This window comes from Populus alba, chromosome 19, assembly GCF_005239225.2.
Source record: "Populus alba chromosome 19, ASM523922v2, whole genome shotgun sequence".
NCBI lineage: Eukaryota > Viridiplantae > Streptophyta > Magnoliopsida > Malpighiales > Salicaceae > Populus > Populus alba.
The window spans coordinates 19,095,646-19,109,792 of record NC_133302.1 but is presented as its reverse complement, the minus strand read 5'-3'; the positions used below and the strand labels follow the sequence as shown (position 1 = coordinate 19,109,792).

The 14,147-nt window shown below is 31.1% G+C and overlaps 1 protein-coding gene across 1 annotated transcript; it reads right to left on the bottom strand.

The window, feature by feature from the left end:
* Nucleotides 1-2,943: 2,943 nt before the first annotated feature.
* Nucleotides 2,944-4,374, bottom strand: LOC118056660 (trans-resveratrol di-O-methyltransferase). Its single transcript, XM_035068935.2, has 2 exons — nucleotides 3,565-4,374; nucleotides 2,944-3,417 (listed from the first exon to the last, which is right to left on the bottom strand). The coding sequence occupies exons 1-2, from the start codon at nucleotides 4,336-4,338 to the stop codon at nucleotides 3,115-3,117; spliced, it is 1,077 nt and encodes a 358-aa protein (XP_034924826.1). The 5' UTR covers nucleotides 4,339-4,374; the 3' UTR covers nucleotides 2,944-3,114.
* Between the last annotated feature and the right edge of the window lie 9,773 nt (nucleotides 4,375-14,147).

The window sequence follows — 14,147 nt, the reverse complement described above, 5'->3', positions numbered from 1 at the left end:
TTATATTTTTTTCAAACTCGTAAAATTAGTCTAATTTTACCGAGTTTAAACGAGTTTGACTGATTTTATTAGTTTTTGAGTTTTAATTTGATTTAACACATTAGATATATGTTAACTCATAAAATTATAAAATTTTAAAAATCAACTTGGTTTTTTAACAACATTGCTTCCAAGTCCATACTGAATCAAACAATAACCACCCTCTTGGTCTCAAATTTCCTCAATGTCCTCTTCAGTTTAATGATAATATTCAATCATGCTCCAAAACGTAGGCCTTGGCTTTCAATGTTTTAAATTTTAAATAAAAAATTGAAGAAGCGTATATGATTATTAATTTTATAATTAATAAATTTAATTAAAATATATATAAATTGATTTGAATATTCATATTAATAATAAAAAAAATTATTTTTTAAGCTTAATTGTGATTTGGCTTGTTTGCTTGCAATTGGTTATATTTATACATTGAGGTCTTAAAATTTCTTATAAAGCAATTTTATTATTGATAGAGAAAATTATTGCTCAAGATGGTAAATCATTGACCAGTGATGGTTGCTTATTAATTGATGTGTCATGTTATAATTTGTGTCACACATTTTATTGGTGAAATTGTTGATGACAAGTAGTGTCCTTGGTATGCATAGAAAATTACATGAAAAATGCATTGAAAAGCATGCCAAAATAGGTTGAGTTGGAAATTTTATCATTGTTGATGATGATTGCTTATTGATTGATGTGTCATATATTTTACTGGTGAAAATGTTAGTGATAAGTACTATCATCTTAGGTGTGCATAGAAAATTATGTGAACAATGCATTAAAAAACGAGCAAAATAGTATTGTACAGGTTGAGCCTCCTGTTCCAAATCAAGGAAACGAAATTAAAAGCTATGTCGGAAAATCACTTCATTCCATGAAAAAAATTAAAAAGTGGGGAAAGTGATATTTCAACAAAGAATATATATATATATATACACACACGTGGGTGTCCGGGCCAGCTTGTGTGTACCATGACTAATCCCACGGCTCACTGAATATCCTGCACATCCAGTGAGCATGTAAGGCACCGCGGGGGTGACAGGCGTGCACGATGAGATTTGAACCCAGGATGAAGAGGAAGGAAACAAATCTCTTCAACCGCTGAGCCATAAAAATATTCTTAATATATGGGTTAGAATTCACTAAAGACAGCTATAATTCAGTAGGTCCAATAAAAATAAATTATTGATAATAAAAGTCATTTTCTATCTCTTCTGAGATGATATATTTAAAATTATGATAACGATAAATAGATCAGGTTAATAAATAGACTAGGTGAATAGATCAAATATATAAAATAAAATATTTAACAGAATGAACAAATCAGGTTAACATGAAGTCTGTGTTAGAGTTTTGGATTGAAAATTCTATTAGTTTGCACCAGCCTAAATTATTGGGAAAAATATTGTTTTTTTTTTAAAAAAAACCTTGATGTTAAAGAATAGATCTTATCAATTTATTGGAGTCAAGGACAAAATCTTGTCTTGCTTCGCAACTGACAAAGGAAGGACTAGAGATGCTTTTGCTGACAGAACAATGTTGAATAATGTATTTGGTAGAGAATCTACAGTTGTTTTTTTGTGACATTATAGCTGGAGTTTTTGGCGTGGAGTGAAGCTCAAATACTAGGTATAAGCTGAAATAAGATTTATATGGTATAATGAAGGAATGAAAGAGACATTATGGCTGAAAAATGGGTACTTAGGCCTCCTCTTTTTTTTTTTTTTTTTTTTTTTTTTTTTTTTTTTAATGTTTAAGAGAATAAGACAATAAATAGTAAAACCAACTAGTCTATGAAACAACTTTGCAATAAAGCTCCTAATCAACTTTAATCATTTTGGATTCCTTGTATTTTCACCATTAGCCTTCTTCAATTGTGCTTTTAAATTTAAGTGTTTTTTACAAATTAATTTTAGATTTTAGATTTTTTTAATGTGGTCCTCAATTAAATTTTATATTTCAAATTTTTTTCAATCAAGTTTCTAATTGAATTAAATTAATCTTTCAAAGTTTTAAATGTGTCTCTAATATTTTAATCTTGTGAATTGATCCAAATTAGGTCTTCAAACTTGATTTTTCTTCAATTAAGTTCTTGATTGAATCCATAAAATCTATTAGAAGTTTACAAAAAATAAAAAATAACCGTGGCATCACGGCGGATAATGTAATTAGTATCAACACTAAAGTTTGATCTTTAATCTAGGTAGCTGGATATTATTATGAACACGTGGCACTCCCTCTTCCTCTTCCTCTTCTTAAAAGTCATTAAAAAAGGAAAATACCCCATAAAGCAACCTGGGACCCAGGGTTCTAGCTTCTCTCCTCAATTATTTTTCTTCTATGTTTTGCATTATTTATTCTTAGATCTTTTTTTTTTCCGAACCAGATCTTTTTCTTGAATATGCATATAATTTATATTTAATTTAATACGAGAAAGATTGATGGTAGAGGATATTCTTAGATCGCTTGGCTATTAAAGTTTGATTATAAAATTAAAAATACTTATAAAGTCTCTAATCTATCTAAAAATAGCATGGTTATAATCACCACCATTCATGTGGCTATAATATATATATATATATATATATATATATATATATATATATATATTTAAAAATATTTTTGATTTTATTTTATTTTACTTTAAATTAATTTTTTTGGGTGTTTTTAGATCGTTTTGATGTACTAATATCAAAAAATAATTTTTTAAAACAATATTATTTTGATATATTTTCAAGCAAAAATACATTTTAAAAACTTATCATTACTACATTTAAAAAAATAATATATTTAATCATCTTATTTTGGCCCGGTAGACCTAGGTGCTTGTATCAGTGCATGAGTGCTTAGCCTTATTTAACATATCTTTTCGTGTTAAATAAAAATTTAGTCTGAATAGAAAAATTATCTATTATAAAGACTAATTTATTTACTATGATTTTGCAACAAGGCAATATGTTTAATACATGACAATCTAGAGACATTATTTCATATGATTTTGCAGCAAGACAATATTAGTTGCAGACCTCCGGTGTTTCATAGATTATGATACATGGGTGATCAAGAGCTAGGTTATCAAGGATAAACTTCAATTAGAGATCTTAAACCCAGAACTGGGTTGATCTTATAGTGACTGAAGCCAGCATCAGTGAATAGTTTAGCCCATTCTTTCTCGTTTCTTTCTTTTCCTGTGACCAAGATCATCATCAGCATATCAAAGAAGAGCTGTGTCTCAGTTGACCCTTCTTCCTCTTTATTGTTCTCCACCACCATATCTATGATAATCACCTTTCCTCCTCCTCCTTGGCCCTTAATCGCCTCCTTGCATTGCTTGAGTATTTTCACACATTCCTCGTCATTCCAGTCATGAAGAATCCACTGATTGTCATCAATAATGAAACAAAAACATGTTAGAAGTGTTAATAGTCTAAACTGAAAGAAATTAACCAATAGTTTTTTTAAAAGTTTTGGAGTTATATATGCTTAGTAATACAGTTTTGATCAGTTAAAAAAAAGGCATTTCACCTTCAGCAGAATTGCATCTGCTTGAGGAATTGCCTCGAACATGTCTCCACCAAGATATTTCAAGTTTTCACTTCCCTCCAAACCAGCTACCACATGTGGGAGATCAAAGACTGTGCAATCCAAATGCTGGAATTCCTTAGCTATTGCCTTGGCCACAGTTCCAGTGCCACCCCCAACATCAACCACCGAGTTTAACCCTTCGAAAACTCCCTTGCACTCATTTACCAACACACTCGACACCAATCGAGCATCACTTGCCATAGCTTCATTAAAGAAATTATTGAGCTTTGTTTCATTTCCGGCAAACTCCCAAAATGTCCTTTGATGGGCCGTACAGAATGACGAAGAGACATCATTTTGGAACCAAGCGCTTACATAATGCCATGGTTGTGTTAAAATTGGATCAAGCATGGCTAGCAAGAATGGAGTTACACTCAAAGGGTTGTCCTTGATAAGGAGTTGAGAAGCATTGGTGAGAACATAGCCTTCTCCTTCAGTCTCTCCACTATCATTTTGTGTCGCAAAGAAACCAGAATGGACCAATATGCGCATGAGGCGATAGACTCCAGGGGCTTTGGATGGGTGAATGGGCAAGACAGCGACAAGTTCAGAAAGGGTCATGGGTTTTCCATGATTATGGATAGCATCCGGTATGCCTAGTTGAATAGCACATTTTAGAGACATTGAGTTTATGAAGTTGAAGATGTGATTCCAAACATGAGCTTGAGCTTGAAGTAGCTCAGCACCATGCAGGTTTCCTTCAGCCTCATGCATTTTCTCTAGACTGTCTCCAGATTTTTTAGGCTTGATATATACTATGAACTTGTATGATCGACATTGGAATATATAGAAGAGGATGTGACACTATTCAAATAAAGTATGATAAAATAAATAAATAAATAAATAACTAAATAAACGTGGAAAGGATCAATTTAAAGATGGACCAAAAATCGATGTGCACGAGGTATCCTTAAAACATGGTGGGGTTACAGATTTGTTTCACTGCCAGCAGGAAAGATAAAATAATTTTTTAATGGTTTCAAGTAAAATTTTCAAATATAAATTTGAACTTGTCCCGAACAATCACTCACATAGTTGGAGATTTCTGGTTCAATCCTGATTATAAGAAACCAATGATCAATACATTACGGATTATTCATATATCCCTAGCCTTAATATTGAAGATACTATAAACCTGATTTTTATTGAGACCACCGAATAATCTAGCCTTTAACCACAAATCTAGACCGAGTTCTCAATGGGTTAAATGATCATCCTTATATCTCTCCTGCAACTGAGTCTTGCATGTTTCTTGAAAAAAAAAAACAATTCATCAAATTTTAAAAAATAGTAACTTAAGGAAAAAAAATTGTTATAAACCAACTTACCACAAACTTCTGAGCTCAACTATCCACGAGATGTTGCATCCCTTTTTGATAGTCATCATTTTGTATGTGGGTTTCAACAAAAATCTCCATCGATCTTGGATCAAGTCTGCAACAACCTAGCTTTTCATGCCCAAAACAATAGTAATTTTTTTTTTGTACTTGACACACATCGTGTCGGTAATTGGCAAACATGTTCCCTCATATCATCAATATACAATCCATACATCAACAACAATCAACATTTCATTTAAAAGTGAATCTTACATAAACTCATAATATTATGTTTGCATGATTAGAAGTTCACATTTAAAATATACATGCATAAACATGAGTTTGTATTCTATCCTACAAATAGTCATCACAAATTTAAACCAAAAGGATCTAATAATAATTATACATTTAGTACATTGATTCATACAAAATACATCATGATTTAGAATGCAATTACATGATTCCTTGCAAAAGTAGGTTCTTGTGTATTAGGTTTCCTAGGCATCTTGTTGGTGTGACGTCCCTACTACAGTACAAAACAATTACAAGAATGCAATTACTTAATAATAATAAAAATAAAAATAAAAATAAAAATGATCTGGCAGTTTAATGAAGCATTAACATTATCTCATGTTTGAAGCGTGGCATTTGTAGTTCCTTCATGTTCTTGGTATACACAACTTGTAGTACATATAAATGTACTAATTCTTACAATCAACGATAATCTTAAATCTAACATCCTCTTAAAACATCATTTGTCGAGGTTAACCATTCACTCACCTCGGCCATCCCCTTCGAATGCCATCAGCCAAAGCTAATCATTCATTTGTCCTGGTCATCCCTTTGGATGCCATTAGCCAAAACTAATCATTCCTTTGTCCCGGTCATCCCTTCAGATGCCATTAGCTGAAGCTAATCAATTGTTAGTCTCGCTCATCTATTCGGATGTAATTAGCCAAAGCTAATCAATTGTTTGTCCCGGTCATCCCTTTGGATGCAATTAACCTAAGCTAATCATTTATTTCAAAGCTAATCATTCATTTGTTCCGGTTATTCATTCGGATGCCATTAGCCGAAGCTAATCAATTATTTGTCCCTGTCATCCCTTTGGATGCAATTAGCCAAAGCTAATTATTCATTTATCCTGGTCATCCATTTGGATGCCATTAGCCGAAGCTAATTATTCGTTTGTCCCGGTCATCTATTTAGATGTCATTAGTCGAAGCTAATCAATTGTTAACATTTAAGCATTTGACAGTCTGACATTTGAATTAACACAATACTATAACATTCATGATAAAGTATTTTCATTATTAAACATTATTAAAAAGAAAGGTAAAAGTCACCTACCTGCAGTAAAAGCTTTACTCGTTCTCTTATGTTGCTGCTATTGCACCATACCAGTGGTCCCTCTTGTAGTCACAGACTCATCTCATAAATTTTTCTCATTCAAGGATATGTTTTATAATAATCATATCAATAGCTAATAGATCTTTCTTTCGATCATTTCTTTCTTTATATCTTACATTTTTCTCATTACACCTATTAATGTTGTTATCCTTTATTCAACCATAGTTATCATTCCTTCAAGCCGATATTACAGAGAATCCATATTCATCCATTACTCATATGTTACTTTCTATACATATTCATTTCCTCATAATAACATGGATATTTTCAGAGTTATTATCTGAATGTGCAAGTGTTCGTATGACTCAATTCTTTTATATTCTTACGTATAGTATTCACGTGAAAGTCTACTGTTATTATCTAGACATTGAACTGTTACTGCCTGGACATTGAATTGTTATTGTCCAACCGTTAATGTCTAGACATTGAACTGTTATTGTCTACATATTAAACTGTTATTGTCCAACTGTTACTGCCTAGACATTGAACTGTTACTGTCTAAACACTCATCAGATTTTTTACTATATCTAGAATTATAGAACTCCGTTTCAAGCGAGATTAGTCTTGTTAGAAAGCTAATACACGAGGCTACAAGTTCTCTGAAGAAGGAGAACCCAATTCTACCTCTAAGATAGTCAAAATTGCTCATTAACAAACACTATCCTACAAGGTCTGTCACGACCCAATCTCGGTTGATGACCCATAACTGGGGTTCTATAGCTCCGTATTGAGCAAGACCAATTTTCTTAGTTAGCTAACATCCAAAACTACAATTAATATGAAAAAACTTAATCCTAAGTCTCTCATATCCTCCTACTCAAATTCTCTCCAAAATTCAGGAGATGAATATGTCCAGATTCATCAAGCTTTCCATTTACACATAATATCCATAATTTATCTTTTTCTCTTTTATCTCAACCTTTAGCCATATCACATATTGTTTAAGAGCGTCAAAGAAAAATATCTTTATAAGAGCCAATTTATCTTATTTATTTCAATCATTCCTCTTAACGTCAAAATAAAACATTCTTATCGATTTTACAAACTTTCTGAATAATATTCTTCTAAACACAACCCTTGATAATAGTTTCAATCAACCATAAATAACAAATGAATAATATTCCAAACAATCCATACTGTCAAGTTATAATGCATTATTATAAGTATAAGATATCAAAATATCAACTTCATCAAATGGTGAAATTTTCAGAAATATGGGTTTAACTGAACTGACCTCAAACTTGCAGACCTACTATGTGAGAAGCACAACTTCTATACCGAATGTTTGTTTATGATCTCCACCGTTCAGAATCTAGAAAGAATAAGGAAGAACAACATATTCCAATTATAGGCTAATCCAATGGTGGCCGAAGGAGAAAACAGACAACAAATAAGATTGTTCAAAAGTGTATTTTCCTAGATATTTTCCTCCCTCAATATCTCTCAAACGGAGACTAATATAGGAAATCGCTCCAGTGAAAATGTACATGACATGGATAAGAACAACATATCCAAATATCGTTTTGATCCAACGGTGAAAGGTGGAGTTATAACTGTCGTATGTTCTGTCATCAATATATCTTCTCTTCGGCCTCTCTCTAAACTCTTTCTTACTCTTGCCAGTCACTCCAAGAGAGAAAATAGAATGATATTTATAGTTCTATCATTTTATTAATTGCACATTTATCCTCACCCCTTTTTATCATTTGTACATAAACTCCTAACCTTTTGTTATTTAAATATTGACCTCTCTTGATCTTACGTATTCATTTTGTCCTTAGAAATGTTTTTCTTTTCAATAATTTAGTACAATATTAACTTTTAATTTCATTACTTTTAATATTTTTATCTTGATTTAGGTTTTTTTAATTTAATTTAACCCATTTTACTATTGATTAAATTTCTCATCTTTTAATAACCCTGAAAAATTATAATAGGGGGTTTACAATGTCCAAGCACCATAGCTTGTAAAAGAAGTTATTGTTAGTTAAACATTTTCATATAGTACAACAATTAAAAAAAACTATCTTATAAAACAAAATTTTACCATTTTCTTTGCATAAATAAGCGTAATGGATTTACTAGTTTGCGTGGTAATGAAAACATGAATCTTCTTAATCCGGCTCTCCACACCTGACTATAACTACCGCACGAAACACTCGAACATCACGAGTTTGATATAAGCATCCTATATAGCCTCTGAGACATGCGAGGTCCAAAATCTGTCCATGCGACCACGTCTTTCCAACCTTAAAAAACATGGTTGGACCATTCATAAAAGTAGAAGATTGCAAGGATGGTACATCTAAGCTTTTAAAATTATAAACACCGAGTGGGTTCCTAAGAACATAATGTTGAATGCTTTTTAAAAATACCAAGGGTTTCAAAAGTAGCAAAGATGATAGCTAAATGCTTCTTGAAACATGGAATTCCATTTCAATGTGACCCTAACGTCGAAATGCTAGAAATAGTCAATCTAATAAAGGTCAAATTTGTTGATCAAAGATTCGAGCTTAGATATAAGCCTAAAAAATGTATTATAGATGGGTTGTTAGTATGAGAAGAGAAAGAAGAATGGCTGGAATTGAGGAAATATAGCCGAAAGAGAAAGAGATAGTAATCCTTCCCATTAGGGTTTCATTCCTAAAAGTTGCATATGTAATGCAACCTAATAAAGGATTGAAAAGCCTTGGTCAAGAACTCTCAACTATAAACATAAACACCTTGGATGAGGTTAAGATCAAAGGGGATGATGAGAAGACAGAGTCCAGAAAGGAAGATGAAGTTCTACTGCAGTTAACTGTGTATGCTCTGGAAGAAGTCTTTTCCAAGACCTTCATGCGAAAGTTGGCTAAGGGTTAGAAGTATCAAAACTTAGTGACTAAGGAAGCTTTATTAGTTTTTAAAATGTAACTTAGCATTGCTGGTCTTAAAATGCATTTGTTATTGCTTTTGTTTGCTTTGTTTTTCTTGGTTGACATACAAGGATTGGATGTCAACTAGATCTTGTCTTTGTTATTAATCCTATTTTTTTCTAAATAATAACATCATTGTATTTTCCAATTTGTTTCTTCCATTTATATTTTTTCACTCGCGTATTTACACTAAACAATTTTCATTTTCAGGAAACCTCAAAGCAGATCTTCCATAACATCAAATACACCTTGCACCAAGAATTAATGGCCAAACCATAACAAATATGTAATAGCTATAGAAAAAGAAGAAGAAGAAGAAGAAGACGAAGGGGATGAATAAGATATCAGGGAATTCACAAAATTAATGGAGCAACATGAACATACCTGAAAGCCCGCTATAGAAGAACTAGAAATCATAAATATGGGTAATGATCAATTTAAAAAGGAACTAAAAATAAGACTTACTCTAGAAGATAGAGTAGAAAATGATCACCCTACTACAAGAATATACATATGTTTTTGTCTAGTCCTATAAGGATATGCCTAGTTTGGATATGGACATCATAGTACATAGAATACCATTAATAGAAGGATACAAACCGATCAAACAAAAGTTGAGAAGAACTCATCTTGACATCCTGATCAAAGATAGAGATTGAAAAGCATTGAGATGTTGGTTTTTTAAAAGTAGTTAAATATCTATAATGAATATCTAACGTAGTTGTCGTACCAAAGAAGGAGAAAAAGATCATAGTCTGTGTTAATTTTAGGGATTTAAACATGGCTAGCCCCAAAGATGACTTTTATTTGCTATATATAGGTATTTTGGGCGACAATGTTGCACATAGTTCCATGTATTTTTTCATAGATGGCTTCTCAGGATACAACCAGATAAAAATGGCTCTGGAAGATAAAGAAAAAACAACTTTTATCACGCTTTAAAAGACATCATATTACAAGGTGATGCCATTCAGGCTAAAAAATGTAAGGGCCACCTACCAGAGGGCCATGGTGACTTTATTTCATGATATAATATAGAAGAAAATTAAGGTGTGTGTAAATGATACAATTACCAAGTCTAAAAAAAAAAATCATGTCTAGATTTTAAAGAAGTTATTTGAGAGACTGAGGTATATACTAAGGTTTAACTCTATAAAATGTTTATTTGGAGTTAAGTTCGTGAAATTGCTAGGATTCATGGTAAGTAACAGGGGGTAAAGGTGGATCTTAATAAAGTAAAAGTCATTCAATCTATGTCATCTCTTAAGATAGAGAAAGAGGTGAAAGGATTCTTAAGGAGGTTGAACTATATTTCTCATTTTATATCCCAGCTAATAACAACATGTTAGCCTATCTTCCAGCTATTGAGGAAAAAAAATCCTAGAACTTGGAATGAGAAGTGCGAAAAAGCCTTCAATAAAATTGAACAACACTTACAGAACCCAATTTAGCCCACGAAAAATGTCAATTTTGTGTCAATGAATTTCATTTGATAAGGGGAGTCTCACCTAGGTATTTTTTTGGTTTTTTCATTGTCTAAGATGGTAAATATGAGCCTTGGAAGTTTTTTTTTTTTTTTTTTAGGTTTATTTTGGGCTTTTAGATCAATTTTTAGGTTATTTGAGGTCATGTATAATTTATCAAGGAGTATAAAGTATCTTATATGTGTTTTTGATAAAAATATGGGTTGAGAAATGTACTTGTAGGTCAAACCAACCACCACCCGTACCACTTTTTTTTTTTTAAAAAAAAGTTAACCCAAACAAGTAAGCTTGGGATGAAAAGCTCACGAAGCTAGGCCTCTATTTTTTTCTGGTCGTCTTAAGCATTGGTTCATGGCCGCCATAGTCCCAAAATGTCCTCCCATGAGCCGTGTCAAGTGGAGTAGGATCATCATTTGTTAACCAAGTGCTCACAAAATGCCATGGCTTTGTTAAAATTGGGTCAAAGCATGGCTTGCAAGAATTGTGTTACACTAAAAAGAAGAAGAAAAGGTGGAATAACAATAAGTAATAGCAAATTCGCAAAAATATGACGAATCCATGTTTTAAATTTGAAATAAAAATTGAAGAAGCGCACAAAGTTCACGAATCCATGCAAGCTTATCATATGATTTCAGCAAGGTAACCAAAGAGTAAAATTAAATAAGAATTGGACTAAATATGCACGTCATTTTATATAAAATTGCATTACTTTACATTATTTGGAACATGATTTACATTAGGCAACAAGTGCTAATTACTTTAGCTGCAGATAACGACCACGTCCTTTTCCTCTCCTTGGCATAATAGTCGTGGTAAATAGGAAGCAGATGGCTCTTGATCGTCAATAAATTTGACCGGTGATTGTTTAATTAATCTAAAAAATTTAAGTGAGAAACTTAAAACAAAATATGTATCATCAAGTATCATTCTTTGAAAGAAACTGATTAAAGTGACAAAAGAATCTTTGAATGAACGTGAAGCATGAGATTTGACTAATTTTTGCTATCTACATTTATAAAATATAACTTGAATATAATGAGATCGTTTAAGTGTTGTGGATGCAGGGCGGAGACAGGATGGGCTAGCAGAGATAAGAAGGGCTAGCAGGACCGGGGCCCTACAATAAATTTTCTTTCTAGCCCCTCCCTTTATAATATTAATATATTTAGCTTAAATAATAAAACAACTAACATTTTAGCCACCCTTTAATTTTTTTTCTGGTTTCGCCCCTAGGTGGATGTATTAGATGTGATTAGATTAGTTGGGATTACTGTTTTAGTTATGGACATCTTTAATATTGTATCATTTTACTTTATATTTTTTTATGGTTTATGTAATTTTTGTGACGAAGGATTTTTTTCATGACTACATTGTGTTCCTCTTTATCCTGTTTGTTTTTGTTTTTTTAAAATGATTTTGAAAAAAAAAAAGTAATTTTTTTATTTTTTTCTTTGCTTTAAATTAATATTTTTTGGTATTTTTATATTATTTTAATACACTGATATCAAAAATAATTTTTTTTAAAACAAAAAAAAACATTATTTTGATATATTTTTGGATGAAAAACACTTTGAAAAGCAACCACAACTACACTCTCAAACAGGCTATAGGTGCTTTCGGTTGGTTCTTTGATCTTGTTGCATACCGTTCAATTTGGTGACATGTAATTTGATCTCATCGCTATGATTTGGGCTTTGGGCTCTTTATAACTGAGCTTTTGTTTTCAATTTTATTCGTAATTTATCATTGTGTTGAATTAGATTGCGCCTAGATTTTTTTCCCGTGCTGTGTTAAGTAGTGGATTAATTTGTTTCACATGATAAGATATTTAAATAGGTGATAGCATAAGTAAATTCAGATTAACTTAATTAATTTGTTATTCAGGATAATTCTAGAGGAAGGAAAAAAAAAAAGGTTTAAGATCCAATAGTCTAATATTAAATAATAAAATCAAAATATTTTTTTAAAAAAATTAATCAAGCTAATCCTTAAAAATAACAACTTTGCTCATGAAATCAAGATGACCATACCAAAAAAAAAAACTTTAAACAAAATTCTTAAATATTAAAAAGCTAAAAAGAAAACAAATAATAATAAAAACACTAAGAATCAAATTTGGTATAAAACTAATGAAAAAAATAATGAGGGACTTAACCAAAAAAAAGAATAAAAAAGAAAAAAAGCAATTAAAAGAATGGGAACCAAAATTGAATAAAAAAAATAAATGAAATAAAATACTAGGAAAAAATTGAAAAAAAAAATAAGTAAATAAAAAAATGAGAACTAAATCTAAAAAAGAAAACAACAATGAAATAAAATGTTTAGGGGCAAAAATGAAAGGAAAAAAAAAAGACAAGAAAATGATAAAAAAAAAAAAAAATCAAGAGATTGAGTACCATACTTAATATTAAAACAAAACAAAATCAAATGGAAATGGATGAAACTGTAAAAGAAATTACAATCTAAAAAAAAAATTCAAAACAAAGAAAGGCTAATAAAAAAAAGAGGATCATAATTTTTTTTTTCTCCATTATTTTTTTATAAAAAAAAATATCATTTCTACTTCGTGCAAAATAAAATAAAAAATCTAATTGATCCTAGCAACCCTAGTTATTCCACCAAACATGTTACCTGAGACATGTTAGGGACAGACACCTGAGCCTAGTTTTAAACAATAACAAATGAAATTAAAAAAAAAAACAAAAAAAATAATTGAGAAGAGAACTCAAAATAAAAGGAATTGCAATCATAAGAATGTTGATTAAATTCAACAAAAAAAATATTAAAAGCATAATAAATAGGAATCAAAAGAATGAAGATTAAATTTAATAAAAAAAAAACATAAAAAATCAAATACTAGAAGATGAAATTGAAAAATAAATAAATCAAATTTTATATAATTAAAAGATTAAAGACCACTTTGCAACTAATTTACAAGGCCAACATATTTTTTTAGGGTGGAGGGAAAAGAAGAGAAGGGGAAGGAGAAAAATTATCATTAGCACTCCTCCATGTCATAGAAGCCAACACATGCCGGCCCTTAGTGTAGAGGGTGGTGTGATGCCTCAGATGCCACTGTGAAAGGTTATCAAAGCACTACACGTGTTGCCTAAAGGGCACAAGTAACTCCCACTTGCAGACGTGTTGTTTTTTATGTAATAGCGACTTAAAAAAAAGACTATAATACCCTTGATCTCACGAGATAATTCAAAGAAAACTAGGGTTAAAAAACCTGAAATGCCTCTTGAACTTATGCAAGAAAAAGTTGACCCCAAGGGTTATGCGGTAATTACATTGCACAAAAAATATGAAAATCTAAAAACAACCCTCAGACATTAGTTTTGTTTTTTTTTTTTTCCATGGCATGAGAGTAATTACAATGTGCATTAAATATG